General features: G+C 41.3%; 3 protein-coding genes across 3 annotated transcripts; all 3 read left to right on the top strand.

Annotated features, from left to right (window-relative positions):
- Window positions 1-995: 995 nt before the first annotated feature.
- LOC310958755 (apelin receptor B-like) lies at window positions 996-2072 on the top strand (the record flags this gene model as incomplete). Its single annotated transcript, XM_083929846.1, has 1 exon — window positions 996-2072. One exon carries the CDS (start codon window positions 996-998, stop codon window positions 2070-2072), a length of 1077 nt encoding a protein of 358 aa, XP_083785972.1.
- Window positions 2073-10188: 8116 nt separating this feature from the next.
- nfkbil1 (nuclear factor of kappa light polypeptide gene enhancer in B-cells inhibitor-like 1) lies at window positions 10189-14049 on the top strand. The gene is made up of 4 exons (XM_083929865.1): window positions 10189-10506; window positions 11619-11731; window positions 12406-12517; window positions 12602-14049. Exons 1-4 carry the CDS (start codon window positions 10233-10235, stop codon window positions 13189-13191), a joined length of 1089 nt encoding a protein of 362 aa, XP_083785991.1. The 5' UTR covers window positions 10189-10232; the 3' UTR covers window positions 13192-14049.
- Window positions 14050-15496: 1447 nt separating this feature from the next.
- atp6v0a2a (ATPase H+ transporting V0 subunit a2a) lies at window positions 15497-26017 on the top strand (the record flags this gene model as incomplete). Its single annotated transcript, XM_083929612.1, has 20 exons — window positions 15497-15607; window positions 16211-16289; window positions 16484-16581; window positions 17340-17477; window positions 17815-17912; window positions 18020-18146; window positions 19703-19785; window positions 19875-19968; window positions 20053-20265; window positions 22155-22305; window positions 22416-22555; window positions 22646-22803; window positions 22909-22999; window positions 23083-23201; window positions 23734-23944; window positions 24031-24150; window positions 24254-24370; window positions 25041-25158; window positions 25280-25451; window positions 25899-26017. 20 exons carry the CDS (start codon window positions 15497-15499, stop codon window positions 25999-26001), a joined length of 2541 nt encoding a protein of 846 aa, XP_083785738.1. The 3' UTR covers window positions 26002-26017.
- Window positions 26018-27348: the final 1331 nt, after the last annotated feature.

Below are 27348 nucleotides of genomic sequence, written 5' to 3'. Positions count from 1 at the left end.
TATGAGGATAATGCTTTTTGTTGGTGTTTTAAAAAACAACACTCACTTAAATTGAACTACCGTCAAATCAGTGTCTCTTAAAAAGTTGAAAGGAAATGAAAATACAATCTTGTAATTTAACTGAAGGCTTATTAAGCACGTGTCCAAGCCTGTTTTCTTTCTGTTAACAATTAGTATTATTGTATTGTGTCACTGTAGTATTATTGCATTTCAATTAAAAGTCTAGGGTCAAAGTACTATCCGTCCAAACAGTTCATTAACTTTTAACCCATCCTTATTTTGTCTTTAGTTTGTGGTTCTACTTGTTTGAGCATGTACCGACATGAAAAAACTGACATAGAAATGTAAATAGTGCAGACAATTCAGATTTCACCAGAGTGCTCCCGTGCCAGAAGGATCTCATTGATATTTTAATCGACTACTTCATGAAACTTGTCATGCCCAGACTTGACTCATGGGCTGCTGTGCAAACATATCTTTCGTTCCCTAAAGTAAAACCAAGTGTTGCAATTATATGTTAGTTAGTTAGTTAGTTAGTTAGTTAGTTAGTTAGTGCAACTTAGTGCAACTTAGAAAAAAATATTCAAGATCTATATTTCTATACTGTTATCAACTCCTGAAGTCCATCTTTTGTGCATGAAATGTGAGGAAAAAGAAGAGATAACCTTAAAAAATGCTAGCATTAGGTACTAGCATTTTTTACTGCATATTAAATAAATATAAATTGACTCTACTGTGCATTATGTTGTATACAATTCAAATGAATGGAGAGAGAGGTGGGCGTGTATGCAGTGAAAGAGCATGTTCTTTAGAGCAGAGAGGAGTAGGAGGGCAGTGGGAGGGGAGGAGGGGGCATCCTGGGAGGGTACAAGTCTGAGGGGGTATATAAGGGTGGACACATTCACATGTAGCAACAGAGTGCTGCTAAGAATTGTGGATCTATCTGCACCAAAAGATTCCTCTTATACTTCTTAAAAAAAGGATAACAAGAGAAAATGGAGATGGAGCCAACTGATGGTCCTTACGATTACTACGACTACGATGAGACGGAAAACTCCACCATGTGTGACTATTCCGAGTGGACGCCGTCGTACTCCGTCATCCCGGTGCTGTACATGCTTATATTCATCCTGGGCCTCTCTGGAAATGGAGTGGTGATCTTCACTGTGTGGAGAGCCCAGGGTAAGCGGCGAGCTGCTGACGTCTACATCGGCAACCTTGCCCTGGCTGACCTCACGTTCGTGGTAACTCTGCCTCTGTGGGCCGTTTACACCGCCATGGGCTACCACTGGCCCTTCGGAGTGGCCCTGTGTAAGATCAGCAGCTACGTGGTCCTGCTCAACATGTATGCCAGCGTCTTCTGCCTCACCTGCATGAGCTTCGACCGCTACCTAGCCATCGTCCACTCATTGTCCAGCACCCAGCTGCGCACCCGTGGCCACATGCAAGCCTCCCTGACAGCCATCTGGATGCTCTCCGGTCTCCTGGCTGCCCCAACTCTGATCTTCCGTACCACAACGCACGATCTAACCAGCAACCGCACGTCCTGCGCCATGGACTTCAGCCTGGTGATGACCAGGAAGGGTCAAGAGAACCTGTGGATCGCAGGTCTCAGCATCTCCTCCTCAGCTCTGGGCTTTCTTCTTCCTTTTTTGGCGATGATGGTGTGCTACGGCTTCATCGGCTGCACCGTCACCCGTCACTTCAACACTCTGCGCAAAGAGGACCAGCGTAAGAGGAGGCTGCTGAAGATCATCACCACGCTGGTAGTGGTGTTCGCAGCTTGCTGGACGCCCTTCCATCTCGTGAAAAGCGCTGACGCCCTCTCCTACCTGGAGCTGTTTCCCACCACCTGTGCGTTCCTTCGCTTCCTGCTGCTGGCTCACCCCTACGCCACCTGCCTGGCCTACGTCAACAGCTGCCTCAACCCCTTTCTTTACGCCTTCTTCGACCTGCGCTTCAGATCCCAGTGTCTGTGTCTACTCAACCTGAAGAAGTCCCTGCATGCAAGCCCTGCCGGCTCCCTGTCCTCTCAGAAGACGGAGGCTCAGTCTCTAGCCACAAAGGTGTGACAGCAGCTTAGGGCCCCAGATGCATTCTGGGGAAGAGGCGAACAATGCAGAACAATGTAGGTAAATCGTAACTGTACAGCGCTGGGTGCTCGCAGATCATCTGCAGTCAGTTTTGAGGTGTCACCTTTGCTCCTCTCTGACTCTGTGGACTGCTGTGGGTGTTCGTCTGGAGACGACAGTCAGGCTTGTGGTTTCGGGGTCTGAACACACTCAAACTCCAGCCTCACTTTTAGGAGCAGGGGAGCAGAACTAAACTCTTTAATACAAGGGACCAAGCACAAACCAGACTGTTTCTTAAAAAAAAACTTGAATGTATTTTAGAAGGACCACTCGTGTGTTTCCCATGGTTCTCGTGTGGACTTTTTTTTCAAGTCCTGGTGAAGCGTATTACTCATGCATTTTCCCCTGCTCTTTTTATTTTCATGTGTAAGCACTTGTGGTGTGACTCCAGACTACCAATGCTCTCCAGCTCAAACTGTAGTATCTGTATCACAGCCAGCAGTGTTACGTATATGTGTGTGTGTGTGTGTGTGTGTGTGTGTGTGTGTGTGTGTGTGTGTGTGTGTGTGTGTGTGTGTGTGTGTGTGTGTGTGTGTGTGTGTGTGTGTGTGTGTGTGTGTGTGTGTGTGTGTGTGTGTGTGTGTGTGTGTGTGTGTGTGTGTGTGTGTGTGTGTGTGTGTGGTAAGGGTGTGCCAGTCGGTCAGAGGTGTTAGAGTCTGAAAAGAGTGTTGTAAGGAGAGACAGAGATAGTGGGAGAGAGGGGAGGGGCTGGTGGGGGAGTCCCAGACGGACAGACAGATGGCAGCTGACAAATGTTTTCAGGCTGCTGGAGAGCCCAATTAAAAGGTGACTGCTTTGACAGTCTGCAGTGTGTGTGTGTGTGTGTGTGTGTGTGTGTGTGTGTGTGTGTGTGTGTGTGTGTGTGTGTGTGTGTGTGTGTGTGTGTGTGTGTGTGTGTGTGTGTGTGTGTGTGTGTGTGTGCCAAGGAATGAGTTTGTTTTACTGAGCGTCCGAATGACAATGAATTTTTTCCTGACAAATGCATGAAAACCGGTTTGTCAATCAACATCCTGTTAAATTGCTTGATTTGTAATAAACAAAAAAAGTGCTTTGAAAAAAACCACATAATTCTCTCTCTGGTCTCACTCTGTCACTTGTGATAGCTTGTTAAGTGTCGCTGGAATGTATTTTCTCCCATCCAGTGAATGTGGTTCTTCCTGTTGGTGCATTTCTGAGGGGAGGCAGCCTCTCTCCCATTGTGTTTTCGCAGGGCCAAAATCAAAGCATGTGTCTGCAGGAAATACAAGTCCGACTTCTGTTTCCCTCTTCCAGCATGTTTGTTTCTTCTCCTTCTGACTTACTCGCAAAAACAATCAAGCGAGGACAAAAGTTTCTAAATTGGATCAACCACAGGATATATGGCTATGTCCCATGAACGTCTTAAGAGTTAATTACCACAACTTTAGGGACTTTTTTTCTGCACAGTAGATCCAAAAATACACTAATGAGTCCCAGTGCTATTATTCTAATCATGAACGTGTTGTTTTTAGCAAAAAAAACACCACAACAGGTTGCTGAGCTTTAAAAAGAATTCCACCATTTTGACTGTAAAGAGCTTTTTTTACAGGATGTAATTAGGAACAGCAGGGGGGGCAGAAGGATTGGACTAATCCTTGGTTACTGATTTGTAGTGGGCTATCTGTCCCTTTGTGATACCTGTGACGGAGAGTGGCTTAGTCTAAATCACCCGCAATTACAGTTCCCTACAGTGTGCCATTTAGGTAAATGTAACAAAAGCTGAAACGCTCAGAGAAGAGAAAAAGTTCTCTGCGTCTTTAATTTCACAGGTGAAATCTGGAAACGTCTTTGTCCCTGAGAGAGAAGAGAAATCCAACAGCTGCAGCCACATTTACTACGTCTCCTTCGTCGCTGCCTCAGCTCTATGATCTCATCTGAGCCGAGCCGCAAACGCAGACACACAAACAAAATCTTTGGAAATTTGGTGGGAATAAGAGATTAAAAACTGGCCAAACAGTAAATGAGTGGCACAATAATCCATTAACTCTGCACAATATGTTTTATTGGTGAAACAGTTTCTTGTCACATTATCCACCTGTCAGCATCAAAGTCAAAGCCTGCCGTGAAAGATAAGCTGGATAGATTATTGTCATGGGTTTTCAAGTTTTATGAAGCTGATGTGGTCATGTTACCAAGATTTCATGGCAGGAACATTGCCAAAGCTAGAACACAAAGTCAAAGAAAGGGGATTTATGCCCTTTGATCGTCTATTGGCTGGGCGTTTGTCTGTCTGAGATGATGTTGAGAAGTGATTACACTAATGTTTTCATTCCTCTGTAATAACAGAGTGTGAAAATTGAGTGTGTCTGCACTGGAAAGAGACTTTCTCTGGGGAATCCTGAGGTTATAAACAGTCTGCTCCTTCTCTAAGAGATGACAAACAACTAGAATAGCTTTCTTGGGTATGTATCATAACTCATAACTTAACCTTTTGTTAAGAAATAGCATTGACTGAAACATTATTGTGTTCTGCATCTGTAAGGAGACGACAGTAGTTCTGTCTGTGCAAAGAAAAGCATGGTTGTCTGAAAACACTGCTGAGAAAGAAATCAAAGCACCATGAAATATTAACGATGACAAACTCAAAACACTAATTATATCCATAATTGTATCCTGTAGACAGACACCACAGTAAATGGTGACATTTAAAGACATAAATCTGCTTTACTCTAAACTTATTGTTTATATCATACTGAATGTTTAAAATGTCTGCATGATTCCCACTCTCCATGGACATGAATCAAACAGTTAAAGGTCCCATATTTTAAAAAGAGAGATTTTCATGTATTTTTATTATAAAGCAGGTCAAAGTGCTATATAAATACTGTGAAAGTATCAAAGTGCTCAATCCACAGGGAAATGCACACAGCCCATATTCAGAATGTGTGTCTTTAAACGAGCCGTCAGGGCGTCTGTACAGTTGTGATGTCACAACTGTACTATATATAGGTAGAAAGTGTCGCTATAGTCATTCCTCGGCTGCCATGACGGTGCACAGGCGCACAGGGATGCAAAAGACCTGGAAGACTGATAAAACAGAGCAGACTGGGCTTTTTAAGAGTGGGGCTTAAAGCAAAAGGCGCTAAAATGGAGCGTTTCAGACAGAGAGTGAATACAGGTTTATTCAGACAGACAGGATGAGAAAGAATGTCTGAACCTGAAAATCAGCACTATACGGGACCTTAAAAAGGTTCAGGCAACAGTTAATTTACTCTTTTATCCCTCTGCTCCACCACACCACAGAGCGAAATACTGTTCTGTAGATTCCACCACATGTAGCTGACATTTGATGCTACTTTTCAGATTGTGGTAAGATTTCACAAACATAACATATTATCAATTTAGACAGTGTACTCTCTCAACCACCTGCAACATGACAGTGATGCTTAGTATTTTTGTTTTTTTACACAGTAAAATAAAAATAAAAAGCAAGTACAGCAAAAGTCAAGAATCATACATAGAAATGAGAACAAGATGACTCTAAAAAAAAATCGGCCTTAGGTGTGAATGGTTGTCTGTCTCTGTTCGTCTCTATGTGCCCTGTGATAGACTGGCGTCCTGTCCAGGGTGTACCCCGCCTTACGCCTGATGTCAGCTGGCATCGGCTCCAGCCCCCCCTCGACCCCGACAGGGATAAGTGGTTGAAGATGAATGAATGAATGAATTTAAGTTTTAATAAATTAAAAAAACCTTGTTTGAGAGGAAGAGGGTGGGATGTGCAAACGTTCACAATATAAAGATTATGTGCAGTTTTCAGAGATAATATTGCAAAATATGTGTGTAAGTGCAACACATGGAGTCGGATTCAACACGGGGTAAGTTATTATTATGTTTGTTTCGTTTTTTTGATTTCATCTACTGACCCTTTAAGACCCGACAGAGAGGTATGAAACCAAAAACCCTCTCTGTCTTTAGAGGTGATCCATAAATACAGCACAATGCAGACTTTGAAGAAGGCCCAACCCAAACTCTTCACCAGAAGGGACAATGTTTGTTTACCAGATAATGCATATGAATACAAACTAGAAAGGCACCTCCACCAAAGTCCACGCCTTATCTCCATGTGTAACAACATTGGAAAACAATTTGTGTATTCACCCTGTGATTTGGATCACCTCAAACATTCAATAGGTTCTTCCTTGGCCCGTGCTGCACCCTCCCACTGAGTTTCATGAATTTGGGCCAGTATTTCCATAATCCTGCTGACAAACAAACTGAAGCAAAAAGATAACCTCCTTGGCAGAGGAAACTAAAAGCAAAGATAAGAAGGCTGAGTTGCTAAAGAGGTGCCCACATTAACGAATGCATTGTCTTATCAGTGCGTTACAAATAGCCTTTGTTGTTTTAAACTCAGGCTCGGGGCCAGGCCTCCTGCATGTAACAGCACATGTTTAGCTGTCATAAATCAGAACCCAATAAACCCGGTCATGCAGAAAACAGACAGAGGAAGTGTGCACACAATTTCTCCTCCATCCTAACAATGGAGACTGAGCCACACAGCCAGCAGACCGGACCTTGAGCCTGGTCTGACCGTAGCGTGGTAGGATGAGATGCTGACCCCTGGAGCGTCTTGGAGGACCTCAGTTTCCTGCCGCCCGGTCTTGCAGCACTCCTCCCTGCACTGTCCCAGGAGGACGCAAGGACCTCACGGACAGGATAGGAGTCAGCAGGCCAGGCAGGAAAGGAGAGGTAGGGGTTCCTGATCGGGGATATCCTGTCTTTCAGAGGCGTCCCTCTGCTTTTAGGGTCCTCTTTGGGATCGACTGAGATGCATGCTCCTCCTGAGGTCTTTGAGGATAAGGGAGACAATAAAGCTTAAAGCACACACAAGATGTGACTCAAACACCTGAGGTGACAAATCAAATGTGTCTTTCTCCCTCACTCTCTGCTCCCGCTCCGTCTCTCCTGAGATGGCAGACATTTCAAAGGCGATCACACAAGACGGCCATCGTTAGTGGAGACACGTCGTTTCCGAAAAGCAGAAAAGAGCGGAAGTGCCCAAGCTTTGAGTGACTCCGGATCTTGGGTTATGTGGGTCTCAGTGAAGGTTGTCTTCTTCATTGGGCACAAAGCGTCCCTTCATTCACTCCTCTATCCTCTCCATTGTGCATCCTTCCCTCTCTCGAGCCTAAATGAACGCCCTGTCATCTGCAGCAGGACTGAGCCAGTTCAGAGGCTCAGCTGCACTGGTTTAAGCATCACAGGTAAAGATAGCTGCACAGACCAGTATACACAAGCAAGAGATTATGCAACAACCACAGAGGCTGTGTGGCGCAAGTTTAATTTCATTGATAAATGCAGTGTAGATGATAATGTTAAATTGTAGATTTAATCTGGGTCCTGATGAAGGTCAATAGACAGAAATGTCGACCAAAGACTAAATAAAAGAGCTTCAGGTGAGTGCAGGATCAAGCGTTTATTTTTTATGTTGAACTTGACTTGGGATCTGTACCCAGCACCACACCAAAGGAGAATGTCATGAATAAGCCTAAATTGTAGCTTTAACCTCACAACATAACATCAGACTGCAGTGATCGTTTAAAGGTCCCATATTATGTCCATTTTCAGGTTCGTACTTATATTTTGGGTTTCTACTGGAACATGTTTACATGTTTTAATGTTCAAAAAACAAGTCTGCTGTATATCTCTGCACCATCAACGCTGCCAGGGAATGACGTAAGGACGCTGTAGCAACACTTTCTACCTATATATAGTTGTGACATCACAACCTTACAGAAATCCTGACGGCTTGTTTAAAGACAGTTTCTAAATACGGGCTGTGTGCATTTCTCTGTGGATTGAGTGTTTTGATGTTTTCACAGTATTTATAGAGCACCTCCACCTTCTCTGTAATAAAATGAAATAAATAAGACATGGACATCTCACTTTTTGAATTATGGTATCTTTAATGTTGAGCACATTTTCTAGACATCTGTTAATCATGCCAATAAGTTGCCAACTGCCTTCTGTTATTGCAGCCACATCTTGAAGGTATCTGTGTCATCTCTCTGTGTTTGTGTGTGTCATTAAATCACAGCTGTATCATCTTGATGTGTTTGCTCTTGTGGATTATGGCTAAAATGTTTCAAAATGCACCAAATTAGACATGTAACCTCAATTTCCTCTCCAGACAGGCTGTAAGACTTGATGCTTTAAACAACAGTAGAAATGAGTTCCCTTTAATATGCGCTACTTCCCACAAATTCAAGTGGTGGTTTTTTATTTTTCATCATCATCATGATCTCATCTCATCTCATCTTCATCCGCTTATCCGGGGTCTCGTCGCGACAGCAGCTTTAGCAGGGGACCCCAAACTTCCCTTTCCCGGGCCACATTAACCAGCTCTAACTGGTGGTATCCTAAGGCGTTCCCAGGTCAGCGTAGAGATATAATCTCTCCACCTAGTCCTGGGTCTTCCCCGATGTCATGATTTGTATTATTTTTATTATTATTCATAATATTAATAATAACACTGATTTTGAATATGAATAATTTGTTCATTCCTCAAACTCCAGTCTACAGTGAGACATTTAAGACAGCTCTATCAGTTACTTTACTTTTTACTGTACTCTATTTTTAAGGCGCTATATATTTGTTTTAACCTCTGCTCTCACAGAGCAAACTGTTGTCAAATATCACCATCGCCTTAGTTACTTACACCCACACACTGAGTCATCATGGCAAATCATGTAGTATCTTATAAAGAAAAGTTATGGCCTAAAAATAGCTAAATAAACGCACAAAATCACATAACTATGAGTTGCCACATTTTTTAGGGAAAAAAAGACAACTGGAATACACAGAAGCAAACAGGCGACCTATTTCCCTAACATCGTCCTGGCAGGTGGCATGAAGGTTGGAGGAAGGCGGAGGCACAGAATTACAAAAAGGACACCAGCAGGGTTTATAAAAGCTGAGTAATAAACCATGCAGAATATGGCAGTAGAGTACCAAACTCTCTGTTTTCTGTAAACCAGATTACTTCTTTGTCCCTCAGGCCATCATCCTCTACAACTCCTCACTTGGGGGGAGGAGGAAATAAAGAGGACAGGGAAGGGAAGGAGTGGGAGCCACTCACTGTGCAATAATCTACTCTTACACACCTGGACACTTTTTTTTCAAAAACTTAATCCACCACTTAAGCGCAATAATTTAATCTTAATGCTAATTTCTGCTATATATAGTCATATATATTTGATCTGATACGTTTCTCTACACTTAACTTATCTGATTTCATTTTCTGTGAATTTTATTTTACCTGTATACTTGTCTCTAATTTACATATATTTAAGTAAGAGTTTGTTCTTTACTGTCTATTGTTTACCTTCTATATTTAACTAAGAGTTTATTGTTCACTGTCTATTGTTTTACTTTCTATAATTATTTAGCTAAGAGTTTATCTTATACTGTATTTTGATGCCTCCTCTGTGTTTTTGCAAGCTGCTGGAAATTCAATTTCCTTGCAGGAGTCATCCCAAAGGGATCAATAAAGAGGAGTCTAAGTCTACCATTACATTTATATTGGGTCTTTGTTTTCCCACCATAAAGGCAAAGGAGGTTTACTTGATCAAAATTGTCTTTGAAATGATTTCAAGTTGTTTTTCATGATTAAAAAAGATAAGTACAGATTTTTCTAATGTACTGTAATGTTGTGTTGAATGATGGCTTTACAATAGATTCAAAATGTCCTCGCTCCATATTGTACATTGTGATGTACGTGGTGGGTTTTTTTATAAGATTATTTTTTATAGGAATTTCACTTACTTTTACTTAAATCCCTCCTAGTTATTTTAATTTAATTATTAATCTTTCCTCTTCTTTTTGAATAGTGTGTTTTTCTGTGCATTTGTTATTATTGTACATCCTCAATGTTCAATAAAAAAAGGTTACTTTTATCATTTCGGCTCATGTCTGCTTTAGAAAGATGGACGACACTGACACCTAGTGACAACGCCGGAACCATTATGTCCCCGGAACTGTGTTGTCGGAGTTGATGCTATCTTCGGACTCATTAAGAAGAAGGACCGGAATCTAAACATATCTCTCTGTTTGCTAAAGTCTCAGGTCTCATGTTTAGCTCACATGCTGTCTCGCCAACAGAAGCGAGTGTGGAAGTATGTGGAGGAGGGCAGTGTGCTGAAGCTCAAGTCCTACCTGCGGAAGCACCGGGACCTGGAGCTGAACTTCTCCCAGGGGAAGAGGCAGAGGAGCCCGCTGCATCTGGCCTGCTGCCTGGGAGACGACGCTGCGCTGCGGCTGCTGCTGAAACACGGAGCCGATGTTCTGCAGAAGGACCGTAAAGGAGACACGGCGTTACACATCGCAGTCAACAGGGCTCTGAAACACGGGAAAACGGGTGAGGAGGATGGGGAATAAGATGCTAATATGAGTCATATGCGTCAACCATGCACTCTTGAGATATACAATACCTACCTCAGATGTGACACTGGCACGCACGCGCACACACGCACAGATGCCCAGGGGCCCTGACTCAAAAAAACACACACAACTATCACAAAGAGATGCTAAATGACCACAAGTATACATAAAATGATCACAAATGACAACAAAGAGGTAAAACAAAGACTACAGGCCGAGACACAAAAAATGACTACTGGGATGCAAAACAACCATGAACAGATGCTAAATGACAACAAAGAGACTGAAATGACTATAGGAATGCCAAACAACCACAAAGAGATGGTAAAGGACTGAAAATAGACACAAAACGACCACATGGAGACAAAAAAATGACGACAAAGACACACAAAATGATTAAAAATAGATGTAATATGACCACAGAGACACTAAAAATTACGACAGGAATACAAAAAAACTATGAAGACATACTAAATGACCACAAGTATACACAATATTACCAAAAATGACAAGAAACAATGACTATAGGGAGGCAAAACAACCACAAAGAGATGTTAAATGACTAAAAATAGACACAAAACGACCACAAACACACGCAAAAGGATTTAAAAGAAATAGATGTAAAATGACCACGAGAGAAACAAAATGATGACATAGAGAGTAACATGTCTAAAAAATAGATGCAAAACAATCACAGAGAAATACAAAACAACTAAAAATGGACGCAAAATAACCACAAAGAGAAACCAAATGACCACAACTCTTTGAATTTGTGTGTCATGTTTCTACGTAGACAGAGTGGGGGCCTCTCACAGGTCTGTACCCAGGGGCCCTTTGTCTCATCCATCCTTGCATACTGGTACCTGTTTTGGGCATTTTTCATTTATGTTTGGATTGCACCATATTTGCGCCTTACTGTTACCTAGTTTTTATATTTCTGACCTACTATAATGTAATTTTAGTCCTGTCTATTGTACCTTTTGTAACTGCACCCCTCCAACTTTGTATTGCAACTGGATACTGGGATAAATAGATGTTTATCTTATCTAATTTGTCATCCTCTTTATTTGTTTTTTTCCTCTCCGTCAGCGCATGACGACCTGGTTGTGCCCCTCAGAAAGAGCTGTCCAGAGGCTTTGAATACTCCCAACAGTGCTGGGGTCACACCTCAAGACCTGCTGAACTGGAGGAAACAGACAGAGGTAAGTTAAGACATTTACATACTGTATTTTGATAACTGTAGGGCACAATAAACATAATAAGAGAAAAGAAAGAAAGTACAGAAGTCCAGAACCATGAATATAAAATAGAAGTTTAAAAATAAAAGATATGTGAGTGTTTAAAATATTCTGTTGATAGTATAAAGAACATGTGTTGAAATAAAAAAAAGTATTATGCGTGAGAAGCTGCAACAAGGAAATGTTTGTAATTTTTGCTAGAAAAATGAATCAAGTGACTCAGAACGTGTGGTTATTTTCTACTTATTAACCTCTGGCCACTATTCTACATATACAACAGTATTCAAGGTTATTTATTTATATTTTAAAAGTCACGGTTTTCCATTTATTTCACTGTCGTATCATAATGCACTCACAGAAGCCTGCTTGAGGGAAGTGTTCAGATTTTGGTTCATTCAGATATCAAAAAGTTCGAATCAACAGACCATTAAAATTCAATGAATTTGACAAAAATATCCCCCAAGCAAGTTTAAAATTGTCTGTGTGTCGATCCAGGTACAAACACAAATGTGTCAAAACCTCGGGCTGCCTGAATGTGTGAGAAAACTCTTGTGCATGTGATTGGTAAAGTGATCAAAGCACAACACGAGCTGTGGTGTTGGATCATATTAACACATATTTCCCTTTGTGTTCGTCAGACTGCAGAAAAAATGAGCCGTCCGTCTGAAAGAGACCCAGAGAAGGAGTGGCAGGAAAAGCTGTTTGGTGAATGCGAGGATGAATTCTTTGAAACCTTTGGAGTATATGATGGTGAATTTAATCTCTTTCTTTATTGCTGAATTGTATCTAGACTGTTCCCCACTTGATAATAACGCCGCTGTGCTTGCTTCACAGCAGACGATTTTCTACCTGTTGATGACGATGAGCAGGACTTTGGGGATTGGGCTGACCGAATAAGAAAAGAATATTTCACTAAAAAGCACGCTGAAGCCCAAAGACTGGCAGCGTCGTCTTCTGGATGGAAAAAAAAGAAGAGTAAGCAAGAGAGAGAAAAGGAAGAGCAAAGCAACAAGGAGCTGCATGAGAGGCTGCAGAGGGAACACGAAGAGTATCTGGCACGAGCGGCGCGCAAAGAGGAAGAGACCCGGCAGGGTAGGAAGCGCAGTTACGATGAAAGGTGCGCAGCTACTTTTGACGGCGGCTCTTCGTCCGGCGGCTCAAAGCTGAGTTACAGTGACATCCCCTGGCCGGCCCCACTTGGCACGGTGCAGGAGATGCTGGACGTGATGTTGCACGGCGTGGACAGGAAGGACGTGCCGGTGTTCCGCAAAATGCTCAGGAAGCAGCAAGCGCTATGGCATCCGGATAAATTCGCTCAGCGGTGCGAAGCTCGATTAGAGGAGAAGGACAAGAAACGCGTCCTGGATACAGTCACGGCTCTGTCGCAGGAGCTCAACAGACTGGCCCAGAGTCTGAGGACTTAAAATCTAGCAATTAACAGTGTGTATTATGTGCACCTTTAACAAACTGAGCCCTACACAAAATGAGTTATATAAAGGCAAAAAAAAAGAAACATCCAACACACTTCAGCAACATTTTGGTTCTCAGGCCTTCGTCAGGTGATATTCGTACAGATACACAGCTCCAGTATGTAAATGTCAAACACAAATCAGAGGGCACCTTTTTAGCATTTATACAAATTTAAAGAGAAGATTTCAGGTGGTTTCAGGTTCACACACACATCTGTGGGCTGCCCAGTACAGTCCCAGTCTGACCAGTGCAGTGGTGAGGGTCGAGGGTCTTGCTCCGGGGGCGGCGTACCTATGTTCCCCTGGTTCTATGTCCCCCCCCCCCCCCCCCCCTTTGTATGTGACCGGGGACAATAGGACCCTTTTTAAAGGAAAAGGTCCGCTGTTTCCCCGCTATTCCCCAAAAAACTTGCCCACTTTGTATGTGTCACAGAAATGGTCCTATGTTCCTCGGTCTGTTATTTTTTTCTATTATATAGACCCTAGCCCTGACCGTCACCCTCACCGTAACCCCTAACCCCTAACAAAATGCTAAATTAAAGCAGCAGAGGCACAGGCTTATGCGACCGGGAACGGATGACCCCCTCCAGGGCACTCCTCAGCAGAATCAGAAATACTTTAATAACCCCAGGGGGAAATGATATTTTCAGAGCTGCCGAACAAACGACCTTCTGGTTCCAACTTCTTTCATCTCCAGGAGCGGCACTACCTTTAAAGTCCATCACTACGCTGCTCTGTGTGTGAAAAGCCTCTGCCTCTGTTGTTAATATTTGCAGCTGAAATGTTCCTGAGATGTTGTTTTGGTATCACATTGAACGCAGAGTGAAAACATGATTCTGTGAAATGCCTGATTTAATGAAAATAAAATGAACAACCTCCAGAATGAGGGACCCTGGGTAACATTTGTGTCGAGTCATGGGGGCCTACTACCGTCATTTATTCTGGCATGTGGTCTCCTCACAAACATGCCTATACTTGTGCTTTGAAGATTTTTTAAAACATACTCTTATTATTAAAGATTATATATAAATGTATGAAATGTTTGTTCTAAAGAGCCGTCACATTAGCATATCACCCTGAAACACCCTAAATAAAGGATTTCCACAGACAAAGAAGAGCAGATGGTCGGCCCGCTTTCAGTGACGGAACAGAATTAGAGGATGCGTTGGTTGCCAGGTTTGTGAGCCGAACCCCCTTTTTAGAAAATGTATTTACGAGCGTGATCTCCTAAAACAAGACAAAGGAAATGTTTACACCTTAACTACGTGCTACGGCTCATTTTTTCTATTATTAACAATGGATGGTATTATTGTTTTAGGCTAACTGCAAAAAAAATTGTTATGAATTAATCTAGGAAAAGTCAATATTTCCACTTTTAAAAAAATGAAGCTTTTCATGTTAGCTCCAGACATCTAAATGAGCTTCATTATATTAAGCACATTTAGGCTTGGGCTCAACAAATAACTTCTGTTGATATAACAGGGCGTAAAACAGCCCCGAGCTGTTAAATTGTCGATACAGTATAAATGAATGTCAGTCAAACTACATAGACCGTTTGCTCCTATATAACCTTTAAGTGCCAATTTAAAACCTGTTTGACACATTTCCCTTCCGATAGAAAGAAAGAAAAAGCGATTATTCCAGATGATGCGACAGTATCTGGCAACCCGGAGACGCAATCTGTGTCAATTGCCGGTCGACGTAGCGGGGAATAAAGGCCGTAGCCTATTTCTGACTGTCGCTTTTTTTTTAAATTATAAAAACGTGTGCTGCATTTGTCTTCATGGCCGGTTTGTGATTTCTCTTTTAGTTTGCCTGTTGCGCGTTTCTGTGCCGCCAGCGTCGCGCCGTCGCCGTGTTGTTGTTTTTTTATTGCGCCGTAATGACAGGTGTTTGAGGTAAAGAGCACACAGGATGATGACGCCTTTCTCCGGCTTCGCTCGATGCAAAAGGTGCATTCGTCAGGTTTCTGTCTTTGTTTTCATGATGTTTATTTAATAGACCGCAGACGGTGACGAATCGGTGCGACACCAGGACTTAGGATGAGAAAAACCCCCTTCTGGAAAATCGTCTTTATTATGAATAGACAATAATTAATCCTCGAGGGGTATGTTAATTGGTTAAGGGTTTTAAAGCCACGCACCGACTCGTTGAATTTTGTGATGACTGATTTTCGCTTGTAGTGACCGGCTCGTTGTGCAGCTTCAGTAGGCTACAGACAGATTAAAAGGCGGTGAGGAGATCTGTCTGGCAGATAAAGATGGTGTTTCGGAGTGAGGAGATGTGCTTGGCGCAATTGTTTCTGCAGTCCGGCGCTGAATATGACTGCATTAGTGAGCTCGGGGAGCTGGGGCTGGTCGAGTTTCGAGATGTAAGTAGCCCACAGATGATGGACAAACTCTTTTCCTTCTGTTGTTTTATTGGGCCTGTATCTTTATTTTTGATAGAATAAAATTACTCTACCGCACTTCTCCTCTCTGGGTACAGCCTACATGTTTGAGGGTTATGGATGAATAGGGGAACTTCCCCCTATAAATAGACCCAAAAATTATCTTTTGTAAAAATGTTTATCCATCTATCTATCTATCTATCTATCTATCTATCTATCTATCTATATATCTATCTATCTATCTATCTATCTATCTATCTATCTATCTATCTATCTATCTATCTATATAGCTATCTATCTATCTATCTATCTATCTATCTGTAAAGCTGCATAAATACTGACTTTATGTAAAAAAAAAAAGGAAATCTCTTTTATTTTTTAATAATTGAAAGGTTTTAAAGTCAAATTTCTCCACCCTGCACTTCTCTTGGGGATTATTGCAATATGTGACCCATAATAAACAATAATTAACAATATCACAGCCAGTCAAACACAGTGTAAAGATGCCACGTTTGTCACTGCACATGCACTCCCTGATGCAGTAACCTGCAGCTCCCCTGACCCATGCTGCTCCTCTGGTTTCAGCTCAACCCGAGTGTCAGCTCATTCCAGCGGCGCTTTGTCAGCGAAATCAAGAGATGTGAGGAGATGGAGAGGATTCTGGGTAAGAGAGCACCTGGGCTGGTTGGTGTACACGTAGCCTTGTGCATACACCTGGAATGATATATCATCAGAGACAGGGAGCAACTCATCATGGCTGATTGTGCCCCTCTGAGATGAAGATTTAGACTGCTTACTCTCACGCTCCAGTAATAATTACACTGAAACAAACCATCAGCATTTTTTTTGTGTGGACAGGATACCTTCTGAGGGAGATTCAAAAGGCTAACATAGCTGTTCCAGAGGAGGATGAGAGTCTGCTTGCTCCTCCCCCCAGACAAGTCCTTGAAATCATGGTAAGTCTCATTTTCAAGTCACATTTTACTGTAAAAGTTCCCATTTTGTACACTTTTCATATATTTGTAACATAGAGAAACCTGGATATTCATATTTCTGTATACAAGATCATTTGATAGCAAGCCTGTCGTTGCCTCCTCCACGTCGGTTAACCTCCAGCTTGCTTTAAAGGTCCCATATTGTAAAACATGAGATTTCAATGTGTGTTTGTGATTATAAAGGAGGACAAGGTGCTATATAAATACAGTGAAAGTATTAAAACACTCAATCCACAGAGAAATACACACAGCCGAAACTGTGTCTTTAAAAGAGCCGTCAGGACTTCTCTGTGGTTGTGATGTCACAACTATACTGCCTACAAAGCATGAACTCACCAATGACATGAGTTCTATGCAGTTTTGGGCCTGCAAGTATGGATGTTAGGATGGATTTGGATAAAAAACATTTTCCATAGCAAACAAGTATATCATCATCTAGCATTGATGTGCCAACTATCAATTTATTGGGTCAGTAAACAAACTTTAAAGCCATTTATTATTGTATGTTAACATGCTCAAGTAGAAACCCAAAATACAAATCTGAACCTAAAATTGAGCATAATATGAGTTCTTTAAGTAGCTTCATGTGATGATATTTCATGCATCGTGCTGTCATGCATATCCACTGTTGCTTCTTGGCTACTGGAGATTAGCTGAACAAGTCCTCTTGCTGCTGAATGCAAACCTATACCTGGCGTTCGATGTGTGTTGATGTACAGGAGCAGCTTCAGAGGCTGGAGATGGAGCTCAGCGAGGTGGCCCGAAACAAAGAGAAGCTGCAGAGGAACCTCCTGGAGCTCACCGAGTACACACACATGCTGAAGATCACACGGACCTTCATACACAGCCGCTCCAGAGTAAGTGTGCTTCCAACTCTCTGTCATACACCGCTTTTGTTCCATTGTTTGTCAGACAAGATGCTCCCTTCACTTTGGCAGCAGCATCTTGTTTTCTTGTAACTGACATGTTATGTTTCCCGGGGCGACAGAGGTGGAACTGGAGCCGACTTTAATTAAAGACGCGGTCACACCGCAGCCGTTACAAGCAGCACCTGACTCATCCAGGCTGCCGTGTTAAAAAGCAAAGAGAAGCAATGGTGTGTCTATGTGAGACAGGCGTTTGTGAGAATAATAAGACCATATAAGCAGTTAATGTAAGCTGTCATGAATGAAACATGTTCCCTTTTATAATTAGCATGAGGCTCTTGGTCCCCAGTATGAAGAGTTCCCCACTATGGAGACTGACTCGGTGACGGGATGCACCGGTATGCAAAGACTCGGAGCCAAGCTGGGGTGAGCTGCAATATGTGCCATTTACATCAACACAGCAGGACATTATAACATGTACTATCAATAAGAAATGAACCTTAAAACTACTCTGATCTCTCCTGGCTGTATAGGTTTGTGTCAGGGCTCATCCAGCGGGTGAAGGTGGAGGCCTTTGAGCGCATGTTGTGGAGAGTGTGTAAGGGTTACACCATCCTCAGCTATGCAGAAGTGGATGAGAGCCTCACTGATCTCGACACTGTGAGTTAAATTGTGTACTTGATGGAAACGAGAGCTATATTGTAACGAATGTCACGCTTGTCAAAATTCTAACAGGAATGATTGTTTTTTATGTGTTCTTTAAAGGTCCCATATTGAGAAAAAAAATAGATTTTCATGTCTTTTTCATTATGAAGCAGGTTGAGTTGCTTTATAGATACTGTGAAGTTATCGAACCACTCAATCCACAGAGAAATTCACACAGCCCATATTCAGAAACTGTGCCTTTAAACGAGCCGTCAGGACTTCTGTACGGTTGTGATGTCACAACTACACTGCTCTAAAAGCCTAAGTATGAAATCACTAATAACATGATTTCTGCAAAGTTCTTGGCCTGAAAGTAAGGAGGTTAGAATTGATTTGGATAGAAATTATACCATGGAAATCCAGTAAACTATAATCTATCATTTATGTGCCATCTATTCATTTGTTGGGACAGTAAACAAGCTTTAAAGCCATTTTTTTTGGTTTAAATTATTTTGTAGTTACTGCACTTTGGCTTTGTAGGGTGGAATACCATATATAGGTAGAAAGTGCTGCTACAGCGGGATTGGACACCCCTGTGCTACAGTCACAGCAATGACGGTCCATGGACACAGAGAGCGCAGATGCGGAAGACCCAGAAACGCTGACCAATCAGAGCAGACTGGGCTTTTTTGGGAGGGGGATTAAAGAGACAGGCGCTAAAACAGAGCGTTATACAGGTGTATTCAGACAGACAGTATGTGAAAAGAATTTGGTTTTGATCATTACAGCATGTAAACATGTTCTAGTAGAAACCAAGAATACTTTTTGTCTGCCAAAGTGACAACACTTTTGGCTATTTCTCATGAGAAATGTCTGCGTTTGTGTGCTGTCCTGGCCCTTTTTCACAATGATGTCACATATTTACAGTCAGAGTTTAGAAACATTTGTGTTTATTTTGTGGGATAATGGTCATGGGGTTGTTGGCTTAAGTTGCTTACGTCAATCTGATCAAACCACAGCAATACCTGGGATATGTTTGAATAGCCGGTTCCGTTTAGGATTTGTGAAACTCTGAAACGAATCTACTCATTCGCACTACCAAAGAGAAATGAAAAACATATACATATAGATAGATATTTTTAGCCGGGTGTTGCTGGTTAATACGACAGACGTCACCAGGGCAGATTAATACAGCTGCATTTAATTACCGCTAAATCCGTATCGGCTAAAATGAAAAATGTGTCTGTTCCCTGGTTAATGTGCTCTCTGCAGCTGCTGTCTGTATTCAGCCGACGTATTGTAAAAGACAAATCACTTTTTAAACACTTGTATTGTAATTTATATTTTAATTTATAGAGAAATAATTGAAATAACCACATTTTCAGGTTTTTTTAATTAAAACCCCATGACCAGGATTTAGCTGACGTTTCAATTAAAATGATGCTGTAGTCTTTTACTAGGTGGTACATCCTACTTGTGTGCCGGAAAGAAGAAAAGTATTGTAGTGGGGACACATGTAGACTTCATTTTTCATCACTTTATGACTTCTTGCCTTACCTGTTTTCTTTCAGGGTGAGATCAACAAAAGTGTCGTGTTCCTTATCTCTTTCTGGGGAGACCAGATCGGACAGAAAGTACAAAAAATCTGCGATTGGTAAGAAGGCCATCATCACGCGACTTCAATCTTTCAATACCCGCTGTATTCCCCTCCGTTATAAACACTCCTGTCTCTGCTGTCCTCAGTTACCACTGCCATCTTTACCCGCACCCTGAGAATGATGAGGAGCGGGCAGATGTGTTGGACAGCTTAAGGACACGCATCCAAGACCTTAACAACGTAGGACTGATGAAGACCGACAGGGAACATTTAACACATACACACATTGTCAGGGAGCTCGCAGTAACTGTTGTGTTCCTCCAGGTGCTGCACCGGACCGATGACTACCTGAGGCAGGTTCTGCAGAAGGCCTCTGAGTCAGCCTACTCCTGGGTCGTGCAGGTGAAAAAGATGAAGGCGATCTACCATATCTTGAACCTCTGCAGCTTCGACGTCACCAACAAATGTCTGATCGCTGAGGTGTGGTGTCCTGTCAGTGACCTGGCAAACCTGCGGGGGGCGCTGGAAGAGGGCTCGGTGAGTAAAAAGAAGCACTCGGGCTGATTATTTTCTAGTGACGCACCAAAGAAACACAAAGCCGATCAAGTTAGATTTTTTTGTGGAAGCCAATATTCTGTTTGTGATCAGTATTTGACTAATTTCATAGCTTTAATAGTTAATTAGATGTAGGGGTAAGAGAATGATCCTTTTCTCTCTCTCTCAATCTCGTTATAAGAATCATTTTTTGGCCTCTGTTGCTTATCAGCTGTTAAGCACTCTTACTAAGATGCATTTAATTCTTTCCCATTAAAATTGGCAGCAGGCTTTTTGGATGACTCCCTCTGCTGAACCTCTCCATCTGTCATCATGGGTTTTCTTTGCCTTATTGGTTGTATCATTTGATGTAGTTTGCATTTGTTTGCATGTTCTTCTCTTGCTGTACAGTGTGTACCAGAGGAAAACATTCTGGTCAGAGAACCACAGGGAGACTACGTTTACATGCACAAAATATCCATTTTTTTCTTATTCTAAAAAACAGGGTTCGTACAGCCTCTTGAAATCCTGATTCCTTGAATTTTAATGTTTAATGTTTTTCAAGGTTTAAAAAGTGCCTGAATTTTGGATAGAGTACTCGAAAATGCTTGAAATAATATCCGCTAGTGTTGCTCTTTAAACCGACACTAGAGAGGTACCCTGCTGTTCACGTTATAACATTATCACGTTATTTTTATTGGGACTTTTTAAGTGTTTTAGTTAATAAAAATAAATATTTTTAAGTTACAGGTTCTGTCATCTCATATTGTATTCCATTACTATACTTGATGATGTTTTAGTTTTTCTCTGTGGTAATCGAGATATTTTAGACAGGTTTCACAACAAATAGCTACAGAATAGGAATTTAATTTATTTCTTATCCTTCTGTTATTAAAAAACACTATTTTAGTTGGCCTGTGAATGTTCTCATTCGTCCAGGTCATCGTTATCCTCAAAGCAATTTCAGTCAAAAAAAAAAACAACTGGACTGGACGTTTCACCTCTCATCCAAGAGGCTTCATCAGTTCATGTACGCATCTGACCAGGCTGGGACTGGTCAGATGCGAACTATTTTAGTTGTTTATAGTATAATATCATCTCTTTTAACATGATAAAAAAGTGAAATAATGGTTTTCAATATGCATGCATTCATAGAAAATATATAATGTACCACAGCTGTAAGGTGCTGGAAAAGCTTGAAAATGGAACTTAAAAAAAAAATGACCCAGGAAAAAGACAATATTCCTACTAAGCTGTTTACATGACTAATGAACATGAATATTCCACTAAGATTCCTGTTTACACAAAGCCGTGCAAAGTAGGATTTATGATCAAGCTAACACAGCCTCCCTCTTACATTCCTTCCTTTGAAAAGGTCAGTGTCGCAATGTTTGAGCGTCTCCAAAAACCTGATGATATCCAAGTCTCTTATGATATTTAAAAGTTGGTGAGTTTCTGTGTCTGCTACCAAACCAGAAATATGGGCTTTTCTTTTGGGTAAACATCTTTACCCCGGCCTTGCAACCTGTTGGCTAGTTGGTCCGTATACTAACAACCATAGCAACGCACAGAGCTGACTTAAACTGTAAACGGGCAAAGGACCGAAGAAGAATGCTTCTAAGACCTGAATTATATTGGCATAGCCCACATGTCTCAGTTGGAAAATGATATATTCAGAAAAAGGCCTTATTTGGAATATCTAAGGAAATATGCTGTTTACACGCCCTGTATCACCTTTAGGATATTGTCATATTTGGAATAATATTGGAAAATTTGTGTGCATGTAAACATGGTCAGCGTGTCTTTATCTGTGAATATTATGCTAATATAATAATATAATCATATAATGTCAATAAAAGTACTGATCCCAGAATCATCCTTTTATTTAACAGAGAAAAGGTGATGCCACTGTACCGTCCTTTGTGAACCGCATCCCGAGTACCGACACTCCACCCACCCTGTTAAGAACCAACAAGTTCACATCTGGCTTTCAGAGCATTGTGGAGGCGTATGGGGTGGGGGACTACCGCGAGGTAAGCCCAGGTAAGAACTCACACTGTGTCTCGTAAAGAATAAACTTTAAAGTGTCTTTTTTTATTTGCTATAGAGAGGTTCAGGGTAAGTATCACTGAAGATGTCTCTCTCATTGGCAGCTCCCTACACCATCATCACATTCCCCTTCCTGTTTGCCGTGATGTTCGGCGACCTCGGGCACGGGATTGTAATGACTCTCTTTGCCTTGTGGATGGTGCTGACGGAAAAAAATCAGAAGAAGAAACGATCCAGTAATGAGGTAGGAATGAGTTGTTCCTGTCATCCATAATGCAGAGTCTGTTGAATGTAAATGAGTTATAGCTGATAGCTGCGTCTCTGCTGATCTCAGATATGGACGACATTCTTCAACGGACGCTATATCATCCTGATGATGGGGCTTTTCTCTATCTACACCGGGCTGATTTACAACGACTGTTTCTCCAAGTCTCTCAATATATTTGGCTCTGGCTGGAGCGTTAAGGCTATGTTCACAAATCAGCAGTGGACGTGAGTTAGCAATAAAATACACAAACTCAAAATGTCTTTCAGTTCATGTTGTATGGTTGTGGTTTTTTTTTCCCTCATTGACGCATATATTTTTTTACATTGCAGAAATAAAACCCTCCAAACAAATGCTCTACTCACGTTAGACCCTAACGTCAGCGGTGTTTTCAGCGGACCGTACCCATTTGGCATCGATCCTGTGAGTGAATGCCCTCAGACGATACAGTCAGTACTCATTTTTTAATCATTTTACACTGACATACTTTTTTAATATTCCATCAGATATGGAACATGGCAGTGAACCGGCTGTCCTTCCTCAACTCCTACAAAATGAAGATGTCGGTTGTAATCGGGGTCATCCATATGAGCTTCGGCGTGGTGCTGAGTGTCTTCAATCACTTGTGAGTGGCTTGAGATATAAATCCATGGCAGTAACCCTACATCACTTTTGTTTAAGTACTTATTATATCAAGATTCTGTATGAAATGTCTGTATTTTCATTTTTTTTCAATTGGTACACATTAGATTATTTCCAATTAAATGTTCACATGCACAGCAGGCTGTCTTGACATGTTGGCATTTGTGTAGCCGTAAATAACAGGCAAGTGTCCTATGTCATATTTACATTGCTCTTTGAAGAAACTTAAATAAAATAAAAGCAGCACCAGCTTTATTATCACAGAAGCTAATTATAAATGTAATTAATAAAAGTGTTATATAAAAACAATAATGCACCAGTAAACATGCTTTACCACGTGGTATTGGCATGGTGCACTGGTGCCATGGTGCACTGCACCTATATATATATATATATATATATATATATATATATATATATATATATAGGTATTGTTTAAAGCATTTAGGGCTCCATTTATTAAAACCACTCACTCACCACTCTCTTTATTCCCATACTTTGTTCTCTCCCTTCAGGCACTTCCGACAGAAATTTAATGTCTATCTGCTATTTCTTCCTGAGCTGCTCTTCCTGCTGTGTCTCTTTGGCTACCTGGTCTTCATGATTCTCTACAAGTGGTTGGCGTTTGGTGTACGAGACTCAAGCCAGGCTCCCAGCATCCTCATCCACTTCATTAACATGTTCGTCATGCAGGGAAAGGATCTCACTCCTCTGTACCCAGGACAGGTATCTGTTGACGATCTGAAAACAATATCAGCTCTGGATGTATTTTGATCCTTATTAATGCATTTTCGTTGTCTCGGTTTCCACAGACGGGGCTGCAAATTTTCTTAGTGGTGATAGCTATGCTGTCAGTTCCTGTGATGCTGTTAGGAAAACCTCTTTACTTGTATTGGATGTACCGTGGAGGCAAAGGCCTGCGCAGACGCAGAGTATGTCTGATCAAACATATTTGAAATATATTAATATGCTCAACATAAGCCGTTTTGGTCATTTGTGAAAAAAAAAAAAATCAACTCCGTTCTCTCACCTTAGGGTTATGAGAGGGTGAGGCGTGTAAGCGAGGATGACAATTCTACAGCACCGTCCTATGAAGATGATGAAGAGGAGGGACTTGATGAAATGCCAAGCAGAGAAGCTCTTCCCAAAGAGGTCAGAGATCCACCAATACCCTGCATTTAAAAGTTAAAGGTCCCATATTTTAAAAAGTGAGATACCTTTTCTCTTTTGATTCTAAAGTAGGGGGAGGTGTTATATACATTCTGTGAAAGTATCAAAATGCTCAATCCACAGAGGAATGCACTCAGCCCGTATTCAGAAACTGTGCCTTTAAACAAGCCATCATACGGTTGTGATGTCACAACTACACTAAATATAGGCAGAAAGTGCAGTTCCAGTGCCGTTCCAGTCATTCCCTGGCTGCAATGGCGCAGATGCAGAAGACCCGGCAACACTGACCAATCAGAGCAGACTGTGCTTTTTTGGGAGGAGGGCTTAAAGAGACAGGCGCTAAAACAGAGCGTTTTAGACAGAGTCCTTTTTTCTTGCTCAAAGAACTGCAGCTGAGGATATACAGAAGTGTTTATTAATGTGTCACACTAATAAATAAATAAACAAATGAAAGGTAAGCGAGACAGTAGGCTCTGAAAAGATTTGTGGAGCTAATTTATTATCGTGTACACACCAGCATTGTCTTTTTGTAAATTTCAGAAGACAGAAATATCTGCTGTATTCAAACAGCAGAGCCATATTGATGTGGACTTAATTTTTATGTGTATGAACTAAGTGTAACATGTTATATATTATTTGAACTGTTTTGCAGTTTGACTTTGCGGATGTGCTCCTGTACCAGGCCATTCACACCATAGAGTTCTGCCTGGGCTGTATTTCCAACACTGCATCATATCTGCGTCTCTGGGCCCTCAGCTTGGCTCACGCCCGTAAGTGCAGTCGAGTGAAGTACTGCTACTACCTTGCATTTCTTTACCTTAGATATTAATTCTTTTTTGTGTTCCTTTGATAATTGTGCATCTTAATGGGCTTTGTTTGTATTGATTTCAGAGCTGTCGGAGGTGCTGTGGGGCATGGTGATGCGCCTGGGCCTGAGGATCACCACCAGAGTGGGGGTGGTGTTTTTAGTCCCTGTGTTCGGCCTCTTTGCCACGCTCACCGTCTCCATCCTACTAGTCATGGAAGGCTTATCGGCGTTCCTCCATGCTCTCCGACTTCACTGGTGAGTCTCATTGTCCCAGCTGATCTGAATATTCAATCATATAATATGAATGCTGTGATGGGAGACTAGACATTGAAATTGAAACTTTAATTAGCAGATTATTTTTTTTAATTCATTGATAAACCATTTGGTTTATCAATGAATGAGTGAAACTAACAGGCCAAAACAAAGACACGTTCAATTTTCTAGCAGAGCAGACTAAAAGAAGAAAAAGCATATATTCACCTTTGACAGTCAGTGAGCAGAGGATTATGTTCAAACAATTGATTTATTATCAAATCAACACAGCATCTATTCACTTATCATTTCAGCTCCAATTATAATACAAGGTTAAAGCTTAAATCATGTCTTAGGTCCGGCCGTGCATGCTTCTTTAAAAGTCAGTTTCTTGTTTGCATCGACCTTCCTCATCATTTATTCAAAATCTCCATAACTGCTCACTCTCAGGGTGGAGTTCCAGAACAAATTCTACCACGGGACCGGTGTCAAGTTTGTGCCCTTCCACTTCTCCCTCCTGCCCTCCGTTTTCGAACAAGACGGCTTGCTTTAAAAAAAAGAAAACGGACTCTGAAGTAATGCATATGAGTGGAAGCAGACTTTATAATTGTGAAGGATGCTGGAGGTTGGAACAATTCACACTGTGATGACGGCGACAAACCTTCCAGTGAATGGACTGGAAACTCACTCTTGTAGCAGCGTTTTTCACCATGACGATTTTTAACAATGTTATCGACTGCCTTACTACTGTACCCAGCAAATCTTTGAATATACAGAGGTTCGAAATTCTTCTTCCGCTAATGATTTCATTTCGTAGGTGAGACATTGCTCAACTTGCCAAACCAGATGGGTGGGTTTAAATATTTCATTTGCACTGTGCTGTGTAAACTGGTTTTGTATGATTTACAACATGGTATTTAAAATAAACAGTTTACAGTGCAATGTAAAGTCACAGCAGCATCTGTGGGAGACCATATCAAGCATCCTGATGTAGTGCCATAGAGATTTTTTTTCGGATGATGATATGGGGATACTTTTGGGTCTTTTAAAACTGCTCCTCCACGTGATAAGAGAAAAACCTTTATCCACCAAAATCTAAAGAAAGAATAAAAACAATTACGACACTTTGGTGAGGCATACTGTCACAAAGCACTTTGCAGAAATGATTGTACAATGAAACGTTTTCACTGATGACTGTGATGATGCCAAATGAAAATAACATTCAGCTGTTTGCTTATTTACCTATTAATGCATTCATTAAGCCTCCCCTGTAATCGATAGAAAAATGTCAAATACTCCTGAAAAAGTCAAGAAGCCTTAGGCCTTTCTTTGTTGATACTGCTTGTTGCGTTTGTTAATAATAATTAATCACGGTATTTATTTAAATTATTGTCTGTACAAGAGTCTAATATTTTACAATTTTGATGTGTTGAATAAAGGTTTCAAGAAACTTAAGCAAGTAAAGCATTTGTGTTCTGTGCAATGTTTTTTTTATTTATTAATATATATATATCCTCAGTCATTTTGGTGTTGATGATGATTTATCCGGAGCTGTTACATTAACAACAATGGGCATTTTGAGGCCTGATATTCTGTAATTCTGCTAGTGATAATTTCCTGTTTCCACAATTGTTTTAGCTTTTTAGAGACAGTCTGAAGATGCATGTGTCAAACTTTAAACTTAACAAATAGTGCAGATTTTTGAGCAAATTCTGGGAAAAATTAAAATATCCACAATAACGCCTTGATTCAATGCCTCGAAAGGTCTTAAAGCCTCATAAAACTGGTATAAAAGCATATTTTTTCTGCATGATATCTAAATTATCTTTGGAAAGGGCCACCTGGTGGCTTTAATCTCACAGTGCAACTGGGAGCCAAAGATGCAACATAATTAAAGCCA

The sequence above is a fragment of the Echiichthys vipera genome (genome assembly GCF_963691815.1).
Source record: "Echiichthys vipera genome assembly, chromosome: 16".
Lineage (NCBI taxonomy): Eukaryota > Metazoa > Chordata > Actinopteri > Perciformes > Trachinidae > Echiichthys > Echiichthys vipera.
The sequence above is the reverse complement of the archived record's forward strand: the minus strand, read 5'-3'. Positions and strand labels throughout refer to the sequence as shown.